Consider the following 12,486-nt stretch of genomic DNA (forward strand, 5'->3'; position numbering starts at 1 on the left):
AGTTGTCTCTCTTAAATTTTCTTCAATTTTTTTGATTCTTTTTTCTTTTTTCTGGTCTGCCAGTGATAATTCAAACAGCCTGTCTTCGAGGTCAGAAATTCTCTCTTCTGCTTGTGCAAGTCTGCTGATTAAACCCTCTGTTGTATTTTTCATTTTGTTGAATGAATCCTTCAGCTCCACAAGCTCAGCTACATTCTTTTTCAAGGCATTGANCTTGCCAACTCGGAAAGGGCAGCCCAAGCTATTCTTTTCAAGACCCCACCATGGCATGGACTGCGCCATCTAGGGAAGGCTTTTTGTGCAGCTCAGAGTTTAATGGTTGACCTTATAGGTACTTCCGGCTCTCCAGAGACCAGGTGGGTCTGTGTTCTGTAGAATCTTTGATCAGGGCCTGAGTTTTTTTCATCAATCTGCACCCCATGCAATTCTATATTCCTGAGCAGTCTCCTCTGAGTGGTCCTGTGCTGATTGAGGGGCAGATCAGCTGTCCTTGCTGTGTCCCAGTGTTCCCCCAGTGGGCACGTCTCCCCCACCCATGCTCCAAACACTTCCCATGGGACAGGCCGTGCTCTGGTCCCTTGCAATGACTCACCGGCCCTCTTAACAGCTCCCTTTTTTTAGTTGTTCTGGCTCCTCGCTCCTGCGTGGATCCACAGGAACCCTATTAGTGGTCGTGCTGTCCTGGGAGCCACCTCCAAGTAACCCCATCTGAAGGGCACAGCTTCAGCTTCTGCCAGCTCCTGCTCCATGAGCCCATCAGCTCGAGCCTTAAAGCAGCCACAGCCCAAAATGCTCAGAGAAGCTTTTTCTTTCTCTCATCGTGGTTTCTCCTGCCTTCATGAACTCTGTAGTTCTCTCCTCGTCTTCCCCTGAGCTCCAGCAGCCTCAAGAAATTTTTTGATTTTCTGTTTAATTTCTTCTTGGACCCACACGTCATTAAATAGAATGTTGTTTAATTTCCATGAGTTTGTATAGTTTTCAGAGTTTCATTTATTATTGATTTCTAATTTTAACCCATTGTGATCAGAAAAAATATATGGAATAATTCCAATTTTCTTGAATTTTTTAAGACTTGCCTTGTGACCTAACATGTGATATATCCTGGAGAATGTTCCATGTGCTGATGAGAAGAATGAATATTCTGAGGTTGTTGGATGGAATGTTCTGTAGATATCTGCCAAGTCCAGTTGGTCTAAAGTGTTGTTTAGATCTTGTGTTTCTCTGTTGATTTTTTGCCTAGATCATCTGTCCAATGATGAGGGTGGGGTGTTCAGGTCACCCACTATTATGGTGTTAGTGTCTATTTCTTTCTTTAGATCTAATAGTGTTTGCTTTGTAAATCTGGCCGCTCTGACACTGGGCGTGTACGTATTTATGATTGTTATATCTTTTTGATGGATAGATCCTTTTATCATTACATATTGGCCTTCTTTATCTCTTTATATGGATTTTGCTTTAAAGTTTATTTTATCTGATGTAAGAATAGCTACTCCAGCTTGTTTTTCATTTCTGCTTGCATGGTATATCTTTTTCCATCCTTTCACTCTTAGTCTATGTGAGTCTTTACAGGTCAAGTGAGTCTCTTGGAGACAACGTATTGTTGGGACCACCTTTTTAATCCAGTCAGTCAGTCTGTGTCTTTTGAATGGGGAATTTAGTCCCTTTACATTCAGAGTTATTATTGAAAGGTGTTGATTTACTCCTAGCATTATACTGATTTTTGTTTAGATGTCTTAAGTATCTTTTGTTCCTTTCTTTCAAATGTTCTGTTTGTCTTCTGTATATGTTGGTTTCTTGGGATGATAGATAAACTATTTTTCTCTCTTTTGTTAGCATTTTTTGTTTTGCTGGTAGGTATTCTTCTTTCTTGTGTTTTCATGGTAGTGATGGTTGTTTTTGTGGTATCAGACCCAGTACTTCCTTGAGAATTTCTTGTAGGGCTGGTCATGTGGTAGTGAAGTCCCACAGTTTTTGTTTGTCTGAGAAATATACTATTTGTCCTTCATTTTGGAAGGACAGCCTTGCTGGGTAAAGTATTCTTGGCTGGCAATTTTTGTCCTATAGTGTTTTGAATATATCATCCCCTTGTTTTCTGGCTTTTAGAGTTTCTGATGAAAAGTCTGATGTTAGTCTGATTGGGGCTCCCTTATAGGTGACTTGCCGCTTCTCTCTTGCAACTTTTAAGATTCTCTCTTTGTCTTTGATTTTTGTCAGTTTGATTATCACATGTCTTGGAGAGGACCTTTTTGGGTTGAATGTGTTTGGTGATCTTTGTGCTTCCTGAATCTGGGGATCTGTGACTTTCCCTATACCTGGGAAGTTTTCTGCTATTATCTCATTGAGTATGTTTTCAATGCCATTTCCTTTTTCCTCCCCTTCTGGAATACCTATGATTCAGATATTTGAGCGCTTAAGGTTGTCAGTTGTCTCTCTTAAATTTTCTTCAATTTTTTTGATTCTTTTTTCTTTTCTGCCTGTGATAATTCAAACAACCTGTCTTTGAGATCAGAAATTCTTTCTTCTTCTTGTTCAAGTCTGCTGGTTAAACTCTACTGTATTTTTTATTTCATTGAATGAATCCTTCAGCTCCACAAGCTCAGCTACATTCTTTTTCAAGGCATTGATTTCTTTGTACATTTCTTCTTTCAGATCCTGTATGTTTTTTCTCATCTCATTGTGTTGTTTCACTGAGTTTTCTTCTATCTCATTTAGTTTCCTTAGAATAGTTACTCTAAATTCCTTGTCTGTCATTTCAAAGACTTCCTGTTCTATAGGATCTAGCACTTGTAAGTTATTAATTTCCTTTGGTGGTGATGTACTTTCTTGATTTTTCATATTTCTGGTTTCTTTCCTTTGGTGTTTTGTCATTGTGGCTGGGGGTATCATGGTTCACTCATTTCACCCTGATGTCTGGCTTGGATCCTGAAGGGATTGTTGCTTCTGGACAGCAGAAACTCAAGAACATCTTTAGAATGGGTGAACTTGAGCATTAGGACCTATGTGACATCACAGGGCAGGTGCCCCAGCACCTGCTCATGGGCTTATTCCTGGCAGAAGTGAGACAGAGGCAGGAGAGGGTGTCCTGAGATCTGTCCTGGCCTGGGTAGAGCCCACAGGCCAGCCAGAAAACAGGCACCATGTCAGGATGTCCAGGGCCACAGGCATTTGAGAAGAAGCAGAGACTGGTCAGGCCAAGGGACCCCTGAGCCCAAGGGACCTTCTTCCCCAGCCCTCTTGGGAGAGGCCAAGTTCTGCCGGGCTCTGGTCCAGGGTGTGGGGCTGCTCAGGATTTTAGGAGGAAATGTGGGCCTGGCAGGACCCACCTACTGTCTGGATTTCAAGGGCATCAGTTACCATAACTGCCTGACCTGCTGGACCTCACCAAAGACATCCCACAGCCCCCTCTCGGCACAAAGTGTGTCCTCCATCACACTCTGCTTTTCTCTCTTCACTGGTGTCTTGGGCCTGACCTGTCCCTGTCACTCTCCCCATGCCCTCTCTGCACTGATGTCCTTGTATTTATTAGTTATCAGTCCCTAGTGGAAGATCTTTCAGTCTGCAGTTTGGGCAAAACTCCATAATTCTAAGAGCCACGCCAATAACAATCATCTCATGATCCAGGGACGTCTACTCTTGAGGTGAGACCTCATAGGCCCCCTTGTCCCCATTTTTTTCTGCATAGGGAACCCTTTTGACCAAAGCCTGTACCACCCTGGGGCTAAGTTCAAGGTGAACACAGGGTAGCATAGAAGCTTCTAGAATTACCGGTACACAAGAGAGGATGAGTGGTAGGGGAATAGCTGGGTAGGGTGGTAAATCCCCCCATGAAGGAGCACACCCAGGTCATTGGCATCAGTCCCCCGACCTTGGGCTCAGCTGGCCTCCCCGTCCCTTCTCCAGCTCGTCAGCTCCTCCCTGCAGAGCTGGACTTGGTGAGGGTCCCAAAGGCACTTACATCTGGAGCAAAATTAGAGGGAGCTCCAGAAAATCAGTAATCAAAGAAACCATGTGTGAAAACACTATTTTAAAAATCAAATTTAATGCAAAAACTCCATGATGAATGAAATACAAACATTTTAAATGAAGACAGATTGTGTAACAGTGCTGCGTGGAGTACATGGGAGCCGAGGCTGAGTCAAAAGCCATTACCCCTGATCTACCTGCATTTAACTTATTTAAGACGGACGTTTTGTTAATCGTGGATAATATATTAATTTTGAAATGTTAACTATTGCACAGAAAACCATTCATCTTGACTGCCACGTATGGTGCCCTCTAATTTTGTGCTGGAGGCCAGTGCCTCGCCAGCCTGCGCCTGTTCCTGCCCTCCCTCCCTGTCCCCAACAAATGACCTCACGCTTCTCTTTCTCTTTCTCACAGGGTGGTTGTGAGCCCAGGCTACGCCGCCATGCAGAGCTGTGCTTCCTGGACCTGCTGAATTCCTGGCAGCTGTACCCTGCCCTGCGCTATAGGGTCACCTGGTTCATCTCCTGGAGTCCCTGCTGCAACTGTGCCCAGGAAGTGGCTGCATTTCTGGGTTGGAACAGCCACGTGCACCTGCGCATCTTCGCTGCCCGCATCCATGATCGGTTCCCAGGATATGAGCAGGGGCTGCGCACACTGCAGGGGGCTGGGGCGCAGATCAGCATCATGAACTTCAAGGGTCAGAGTGGAACCCTTGGGGTGGACGGTGGTGCTGGGTAGAGACAGGACTCTGGGAAGTTGCTGGAAAAGGGAGCAGAGGATTACCAGCCCTGGTGGAGAAGCCTTTGTTTGCTGCCTGCAGAGGCCGTGGCTAGATCTGGGACCACACTTGGGGCTCTATTGGAAGAGACAGTCCAGGCCAGGACATGGGGTCCCGGGGAGGGAGCAAGGGTGTTTGGAAGTGGAAGAAGGACTTGGGGCCTTCCAGAAAGAAGGAGAACTGGGCTGGCTCAGTTTCCAATGGGAAGAAAGAGTTTGCTGAGGAAGCCAAGTCCCTAGGGAGGGAAATAGAAAGCAGTGGACTGAAGTTATGATGTGCAAGGCTGTCCCCAAGAGTCATAGACCCTGTTTTCTCTCCCTCCCCACAGCTGGAGGCTGACTCTCTCCTCTGTCCGGTTTCAGGGTTTAGGCAGTGCTGGGACACCTTTGTGGACCACCAGGGAAGGCCCTTTCAGCCCTGGCATGGGCTGAATGAACACAGTCAAGCCCTGTGGAGGAGGCTGCGGGTCATTCTCCAGGTGAGGGCGTCCTGCTCTGGCTGGTCCCCGTCTGCCCTGCCCTCTCCTCCCCTTCTCTCCAGGGGCCTTTCCTTCCCCTGTGCTCAGAGCCTCCACTGGGTCACCTGCTCCCTCCAGGGGCGTCCAGCTCCATCCCTCTCTTTCCCTCTCACTAAGTCCCTGAGCTCTCTCACCTCCTGTGTCCCTCCTTCCTCCCCCTGTCATCATGACTGTCCCCAGACCTATTGTCTGTTCTTCCTTCCAGCTGCCTCAGTCCCTGCTCCATTCACTTTTGCCATTTCTTCCTAGAGTCAGGAAAACCGAAGGAGGGACTGCAGCACCTCTCAGGAAGGCTGAGACCTCTGCTGAGCAGCGCAGTGAAGCCCCCTCTTTCAAGAAATGTTAACAGGCCTCTCGCCAGCATCTGCAGGTGCTCACAGAGACCAGCAAAGGCAATGAGGTCATGAGAAATTAGTGTTTTTGTAAAAAATTACAATGGAATTATCTGTAATTAAAAATTTATTTAATCTTTCGAGTATACAGTAGTAAGATTACGCTCAATACCATCACAATGGTTTTCAATTTATTAATGAAATAATTATTTTAATTGGTTTCAAATCTAGACCAATATAATACAATTTTTAAAGTCTTCCAGAATGTTTTTTGCTCTATACATGTACCATGAATTCCAAATAGGTAAATAAAGATTCACAAACCTCCAAATGCCTTTCATTTTTGCAGTGCACCTCAATGTGGGGCATGGGTCATACTAATCCAACTGGTTTGAGTAAAAGATAAACCTGCAGGAGAGGACCCAGAAGTCACACACCTGCACTGAGTGACAACGTCTCACACCGCCAGCCAGCCCTGATTGGAAGTGACAGACCGTGCACTGAGAGCAGAGAAAGAAGCTAGTGTCACCACTGGAAAGAAGTACAGATGTGTCCTTGTGGGGCGACCAGGGGTCCTGCAGTCCCCACACCTTCCACATTCCACTTCCCTAGAGAGAGAGCCGGGGGTGGGGGGGCTTTCCCACAGGGAGGGTGAGCTCTGCCCCTGGACAGTGGCCCACGCAGCATGAGCCCTTGGGGCACCTGGTCTCTCTCTGGCCTTCATCTCCACAAGCTGCAGCACCCTGAGCCCAGCCGCTGGCAGCTGTCACCCTGTGCCCAGCCAGGACTTTCCCAGAGGGAAGGCTGCCCTAGGCCTGTCTGCCCCAGACTTGTGCTCACATCTCAGGGGTGAAAACTGAGCCACAACTTGACAATGACCATTAGGGGCTGGGGGAGGAATTATTCTGTCTGCAACGCTGGAGGTGACGGCAGAGGTGGAGAGACAGGGAGGAAGTCAGGAAGGCTCCAGAAGCCGAAAGGGAAGAACTGATAGATGTGAAGGGACGTGGAGAGAAGACGGAGGGAGAAGGAGGCGAGAGGAGGGGACTGTGGGAGGGAGGGCCAGGCCGGCTCGTGGGGCACTTATCAGGGACAAGGGGCAAGAAGGCACCTCAAGGGCAGGAGGGTGGGAAGAGAGGGGGCTGGCAGGGGTCTGTGGCCGCCAGGACCCAGAGATGCCCCGGGGGGCTTGAGAGCAGGCACATTGCTGCTGGCTCAGCTGCCCGGAGATGCTGCCAGGCCCCAGCCCTGCCCGGCTGCTCAGGCCTGGCTCCCCTGCCAGCCACCTGGTGGGTCCTGGAGAGACGGCTGCTCACCCCCAGGCATTGGCTCTCATCCCAGGGAGGAAGAAAGAGTTCGAGCGAACCCCAGGCCTCAGAGCCCAGACATGCATTTAGTGAGGTAGTGCAGCCATCCACGGTCAAGGGCGGCTGACAGGAAAGCCCCAATGTACAGTGTCCATTGGTGGTTTCATTTCTACACCCTGTTTGTGCTGCAGAGTATAGGAGACTGGACTGACTATCCACCAGCTGAAGGGACATAAAGGCAGAGTGGTGACAATAGAATTAAAGGTCTTTGGCTCAACCTCTCTGAGGGACAGGGAATGAGGCCAATCTGGGTGGCAGGGACAAGTTAAGGGGCCGCAGTAGGGACAGGCGTGAGGAGAGATGGAAGCCTGCAGAGCGTGGCCGGCACCGTGCCCTGCTGCGGCAGACGTTGTTGGCCACCAAGTGCCTGCCACACACGCTCCCCTTCTGAGGGAGAGTCCATGTGTGCGGCCACCCCTGCCCTACGAGGCTCAGGTCCCTGCCCATGCCAGGGACAGAGCCTGGTGTGCTCTGAGGGACTCGGTGCTGGTCAGCCTCCAGCTGCTCGCTGCTGAGCCTGGTGGCCTTGAAAGAACCAAAGATGAATCCAAGGGGCGTGAGGAGCCACAGTCTTAGTTGGATCCCATCGGAGATGTAAGGGGGTGGTGGCAGGAAGCAAATCCCAGTGACCCCATTTCTGTTGAAAACCGGGTTTGGGGCTGGGGCGTGACCCGATACCAGCCAAAGGCTGCAGGAAAGGCCATCCTGGGGCCTGGAGGGAGAGGTTCGTCGTCAATGCCACTGGACACCCAGGAGAGGACTGTCCGTGTGTCTGTGTGGAACAGGAGCTGGGGCCTCCTGGGGAGTGGGCTGCGGCTTGAGGACAAAGCCAGTTCTCTGGGGCTGGTGGAGCCGGAAGCCAGAAACAAAGCACATCCCACCGTGGGACGGACATCACCAAGGGAGCAAATGAGCCGAACGGTGCTCCCCTAGCTTCAGACTTCTTGTCACCCAAGAAGATACATGTTCGGTGTCACGCGACTGGTGGCATCACCGTGCTGTCGTCTGAGAGCACGGCAGCTAGAATCTTGTTTGACCCTCACCCCATCCCACCAGGTGAGCAACTATGATTATTTCCAAATTCCAGTCGAGGACACTGGGGCTTAAGTAAGTGTTGTCCCCTGGTCAAGAAGGTGGCCCAAGAGGCTGGCAGGTGTCTGTACTTACCTCTAAGGACACACTGTGCAGTCATAGATCCCTGAGTTCCCTCTGTGCACTGTCCTGGCCTGATGTCCCGGGGGCCTGTTCCCCCAGCCTCCTTCCTGGTCTATGTCCTCCCTGACGCCGCGTTTCTGGGGATGGCTTTTCCTTGGTAAGTACATTCACATGGCTGATCATTTCCAGTCCCACGCCTTGCCTTGGATGTAGGGCCAGTGCAGCATTTTTCCTGTAGACCAGGACCCTTTGGGGAGTGGAAGGGGCATGTCAGCAATGACTGGGACAGAGGGTTTCTGCTTCCTACCAGCTGTGACACTCGCTTCCTACTATGCTTTCATGACACAGCCTGTCACTTCCAAACAGCGCTGGTTAAAGATGTGAGATGTTGTCAATGACTGTGGGCCTTTGAATTCTAAGCTCATGTCCCGTAGGTCTAGCTAATTATTACTCAAACTGAGAGAATTAGTGAATACGCACTCAAGAAGAAAAGACATTCACACATTTGCAAGTGTTTAACTATTTGAAATTTATGACACATTTATAGAGCAAAAAAATTCTGGGTGCCAGACGGTTGGCTCAGTTGGTTAGAGCATGGTGTGGGGGACACTAAGGTCCAGGGTTCAATCCTGACAACAGCCAGCCGCCAAAGAAGAAAATTTCTGGAAGATCTTAAAATTTCATTATAGGTGTAGATTTAAAACTAATAAAATAATTATTTCATTCATAAAATGCAAGCCATTCTGACAGTATTGAACAAAATCTTCCTGTTGTCTTGAAACATAAGATACATTTCTAATTAAAAGCAGTTCAATTCTCATTTTAAAAAACAATCTGCTTCTTATGAGCTCGTTGCCTTTGCTGGTCTCTGTTGATCATCTGGAGACGCTGGCGAGAGGCCTGTTTATATTTCTTGAAAGAGGGGGCTTCGCTGAGCTGCTCAGCAGAGGTCTCAGCCTTCCTGAGATGTGCTGCAGTCCCTCCTTCGGTTTTCCTGACTCTAGGAAGAAATGGCAAAAGTGAAAGGAGCAGGGAGTGAGGCAGCTGGAAAGGAGAACAAAGAGGTGTGGGGACAGTCACGATGACAGGTGGAGGAAGGAGGGACACAGGAGGTGAGAGAGCTCAGGGACTTAGTGAGAGGGAAAAAGAGGGATGGAGCTGGACGCCCCTGGAGGGAGCAGGTGACCCAGAGGAGGCTCTGAGCACAGGGGAAGGAAAGGCCCCTGGAGAGAAGGGGAGGAGAGGGCAGGGCAGACGGGGACCAGCCAGAGCAGGACGCCCTCACCTGGAGAATGTCCCGCAGCCTCCTCCACAGGGCTTGACTGTGTTCATCCAGCCCATGCCAGGGCTGAAAGGGCCTCCCCTGGTGGTCCACAAAGGTGTCCCAGCAGTGCCTAAACCCTGAAACCGGACAGAGGAGAGAGTCAGCCTCCAGCTGTGGGGAGGGAGAGAAAACAGGGTCTATGACTCTTGGGGACAGACTTGCACATCATAATTTCAGTCCACTGCTTTCTATTTCCCTCCCTAGGGACTTGGCTTCCTCAGCAAACTCTTTCTTCCCATTGGAAGCTGAGCCATCCTACTTCTTCTCTTACCGGAAGCCCCCAAGTCCTTCTTTCACTTCCAAACACCTTCCCTCCCTCCCCGGGACCCCATGTCCTGGCCTGGACTGTCTCTTCCAATAGAGCCCCAAGTGTGGTTCCAGATCTAGCCACGGCCTCTGCAGGCAGCAAACAAAGGCTTCTCCACCAGGGCTGCTAATCCTCTGCACCCATTTCCAGCCACTTCCCAGGGTCCTGTCTCTACCCACCACCCCTGTCCACCTCAAGGGTTCCACTCTGACCCTCGAAGTTCATGATGCCGATCTGCGCCCCAGCCCCCTGCAGTGTGCGCAGCCCCTGCTCGTATCCTGGGAGCCGATCATAGATGCGGGCAGCGAAGATGCGCAGCTGCACGTGGCTGTTACAACCCAGAAATGCAGCCAATTCCTGGGCACAGTTGCAGCAGGGGCTCCAGGAGATGAACCAGGTGACCCTATAGTGCAGGGTGGGGTCCAGCTGCCAGGAATTCAGCAGGTCCAGGAAGCACAGCTCTGCATGGCGGCGTAGCCTGGGCTCACAACCACCCTGTGAGAAAGAGAAAGAGAAGCGTGAATTCATTTGTTGGGGACAGGGAGGGAGGGCAGGAGCAGGCGCAGGCTGGCGAGGCACTGGCCTCCAGCGCAAATTTAGAGGGCACCGCATGCGGCGATCAAGACGAATGGTATTCTGTGCAATATTTAACATTTCAAAATTAATGCCGAAACTCCAAGATAAACAAAATATCAACCATTTAAATGCTGGTAGATCGGGAGTAATGGCTTTTGACTCAGCCTCGGCTCCCATGTACTCCACGCAGCACTGTTACGTGTGTCTTCATTTAAAATGCTCATGTTTTGTTCTTCGTGGGATTTTTGCATTAAATCAGATTTCTTAAATACTGCTTTCTAACATGATTTCTTTGATTACTGATTTTCTGGAGCCTCCTCTAATTTTGCTCTAGATATAAATACCTTTGGGACCCTCACCCAGGCGGTTTCTGTAGGGAGGAGCTGACGAGCTGGAGGAGGGACGGGGAGGCCAGCGGAGCCCAAGGTCGGGGGACTGATGCCAGTGACCTGGGTGTGCTCCTTGATAGGGGCATTTACCCCCCGACCCAGCTATACCCCTACCACCCATCCTCACTGTGTACCAGTAGTTCTAGAAGCTTCTACCTTGTGCTTCACTCTGAGTTGACCCCAGGGTGATATAGACTCTGGCTAAAAGGCTCCGCATACAGGGCAGAATGAGCAGTAAGGACCCTGGCAAGTCCCCCACCAAGTGAAGGTGCCTGGGTCAGAGGATGATTGTCATTGTTGTGGCTCCTACAGGTGTGGAGATTTACTCAAAGTGCAGAGTGAAGGATTTTCCACTAGGAACAGGGAACAAGCAGAGAACACCAGTGCTGAAAAGACAGCAGAAGTTGATGGGGACCCATGAGGTCCTGACAACAGTGCAGAGATAATGGCGAGAGAATGTCAAGGATAGGTCAAGCCCAGGACACCAGGGCAGAGAGGACATGGGGAGAGTGACAGGAGAGATCAGGCCCAGGACACCAGGACAGAGAGAAAAGCAGAGTGTGATGGAGGACACAGTTTGTGCCGAGAGGGGCTGTGGGATGTCTTTGGTGAGGTCCAGCAGGTCAGGCAGTTATGGGGACTGGTGCCCTTGAAAGGACATCCAGACAGTGGGTGGGTCCTGCCAGGCCCAAATTTCCTCCTAATATCCTTAGCAGCCCCACACCCTGGACCAGAGCCCGGCAGAACTCGGCCTCTCCTGCCAGAGCCTGTCCTGGGCAGGGCTGGGGAAGAAGGTCCCTAGGGCTAGGGGTCCCCTTAGCCCGGCCAGTTCCTGCTCCTCCCCAGAAACCTGGAAATCCCTGACATCCTGATAAGGCGCCCGTTCTCCGACTTTCCTGTGGGCTCCACCCCAGCCAGGACAGAATCTCAGGACGGCCTAACCTGCCTCTTCTCCTGCCTCTGTCTTGCTTCACCAGGAATACGCCCATGAGCAGATGCTGGGGCACCTGCCCTGTGATGTCAGGTAGACTGTAAGTGCGCGACTTGACTTGTTCTAAAGACGTTCTCTGTGAGAGTCCTTTTCAGGAGGAGAGTCCTGGGCAGGGTCCCCAGGAACCTCCTTGGCTTTGGGCACACCTGACACCCCCCGGTCCTTGTGCAGACACCTTTTCCTTCTGCCCCTGACCCCTCCTCGGGGGCACAACAGGAGGTGAGTGGCTGAGCCCTGGACTCAGGAGTGACATGAGGCTAGGGGGACCAGGCCCTGGAACATGTGACCAGTTTCTGATGTGGGCTTGAAGCCACCAAGCATGAGCCCGTGTGTTCACCTGAATCCAGTGCAGAGCATCAGCATCTGCAGGGACCAGAGGTGACAGGGACTATGGGACACCACACGTGCCACTGAGGGCCTCTACGTGAGACTGTGCCTGGACTGGGGAGGGCCCTGCCTGGTTGTGGTTGGGCTGGGAAGGTCACCTGGCTGTGCAGGAAGCCCTTGCGCTTCACCAGTATGATCCAGGAATTACTGTCAAAGAAGTCCACCTCATAGCACAGGTAGGTCCGGCGCCGCCCGACAACTGAAGTGTTGTTTATAAAGTTGTTGATGAATGTTCCTGGATTCATCAAGTCTCTGTGGAAAACAGTGGGAGAAATTCAAAGACAGAGATTCCTTACAGGACCACCCCACACTCCTCCCTGCTCCCCATGCTCCCCCCTGCTCCCCACGCTCCTCCCCTGCTCCCCACACTCCTCCCCTGCTCCCCACGCTCCTCCCC

General features: G+C 50.7%; 2 protein-coding genes across 2 annotated transcripts; one reads left to right on the top strand and one right to left on the bottom strand.

The window, feature by feature from the left end:
• Positions 1–3,824: 3,824 nt before the first annotated feature.
• Positions 3,825–5,558, top strand: LOC103583284 (DNA dC->dU-editing enzyme APOBEC-3G-like). Its single transcript, XM_008564645.1, has 4 exons — positions 3,825–3,932; positions 4,381–4,663; positions 5,107–5,222; positions 5,511–5,558. Exons 1-4 carry the CDS (start codon positions 3,825–3,827, stop codon positions 5,556–5,558), a joined length of 555 nt encoding a protein of 184 aa, XP_008562867.1.
• Positions 5,559–9,067: 3,509 nt separating this feature from the next.
• LOC103583285 (DNA dC->dU-editing enzyme APOBEC-3G-like) lies at positions 9,068–12,341 on the bottom strand (the record flags this gene model as incomplete). Its single annotated transcript, XM_008564646.1, has 4 exons — positions 9,068–9,115; positions 9,401–9,516; positions 9,959–10,229; positions 12,188–12,341. Coding segments are annotated over 4 exons (589 nt in total), but the record flags the coding sequence as incomplete, so codon positions are not given.
• Between the last annotated feature and the right edge of the window lie 145 nt (positions 12,342–12,486).

This window comes from Galeopterus variegatus, unplaced genomic scaffold (genome assembly GCF_000696425.1).
Source record: "Galeopterus variegatus unplaced genomic scaffold, G_variegatus-3.0.2 Scaffold21249, whole genome shotgun sequence".
NCBI classification, from domain to species: domain Eukaryota; kingdom Metazoa; phylum Chordata; class Mammalia; order Dermoptera; family Cynocephalidae; genus Galeopterus; species Galeopterus variegatus.

Excerpts from the sequence above, each read along its gene's own strand:
- LOC103583284 (XM_008564645.1), top strand. The coding sequence starts at position 3,825 with ATGAAGGAGCACACCCAGGTCATTGGCATCAGTCCCCCGACCTTGGGC. Across the intron at positions 3,933-4,380 it reads TCCCTGCAGAGCTGGACTTG|GGTGGTTGTGAGCCCAGGCT; the intron begins GTGAGGGTCCCA and ends TCTTTCTCACAG. Across the intron at positions 4,664-5,106 it reads CAGCATCATGAACTTCAAGG|GGTTTAGGCAGTGCTGGGAC; the intron begins GTCAGAGTGGAA and ends GTCCGGTTTCAG.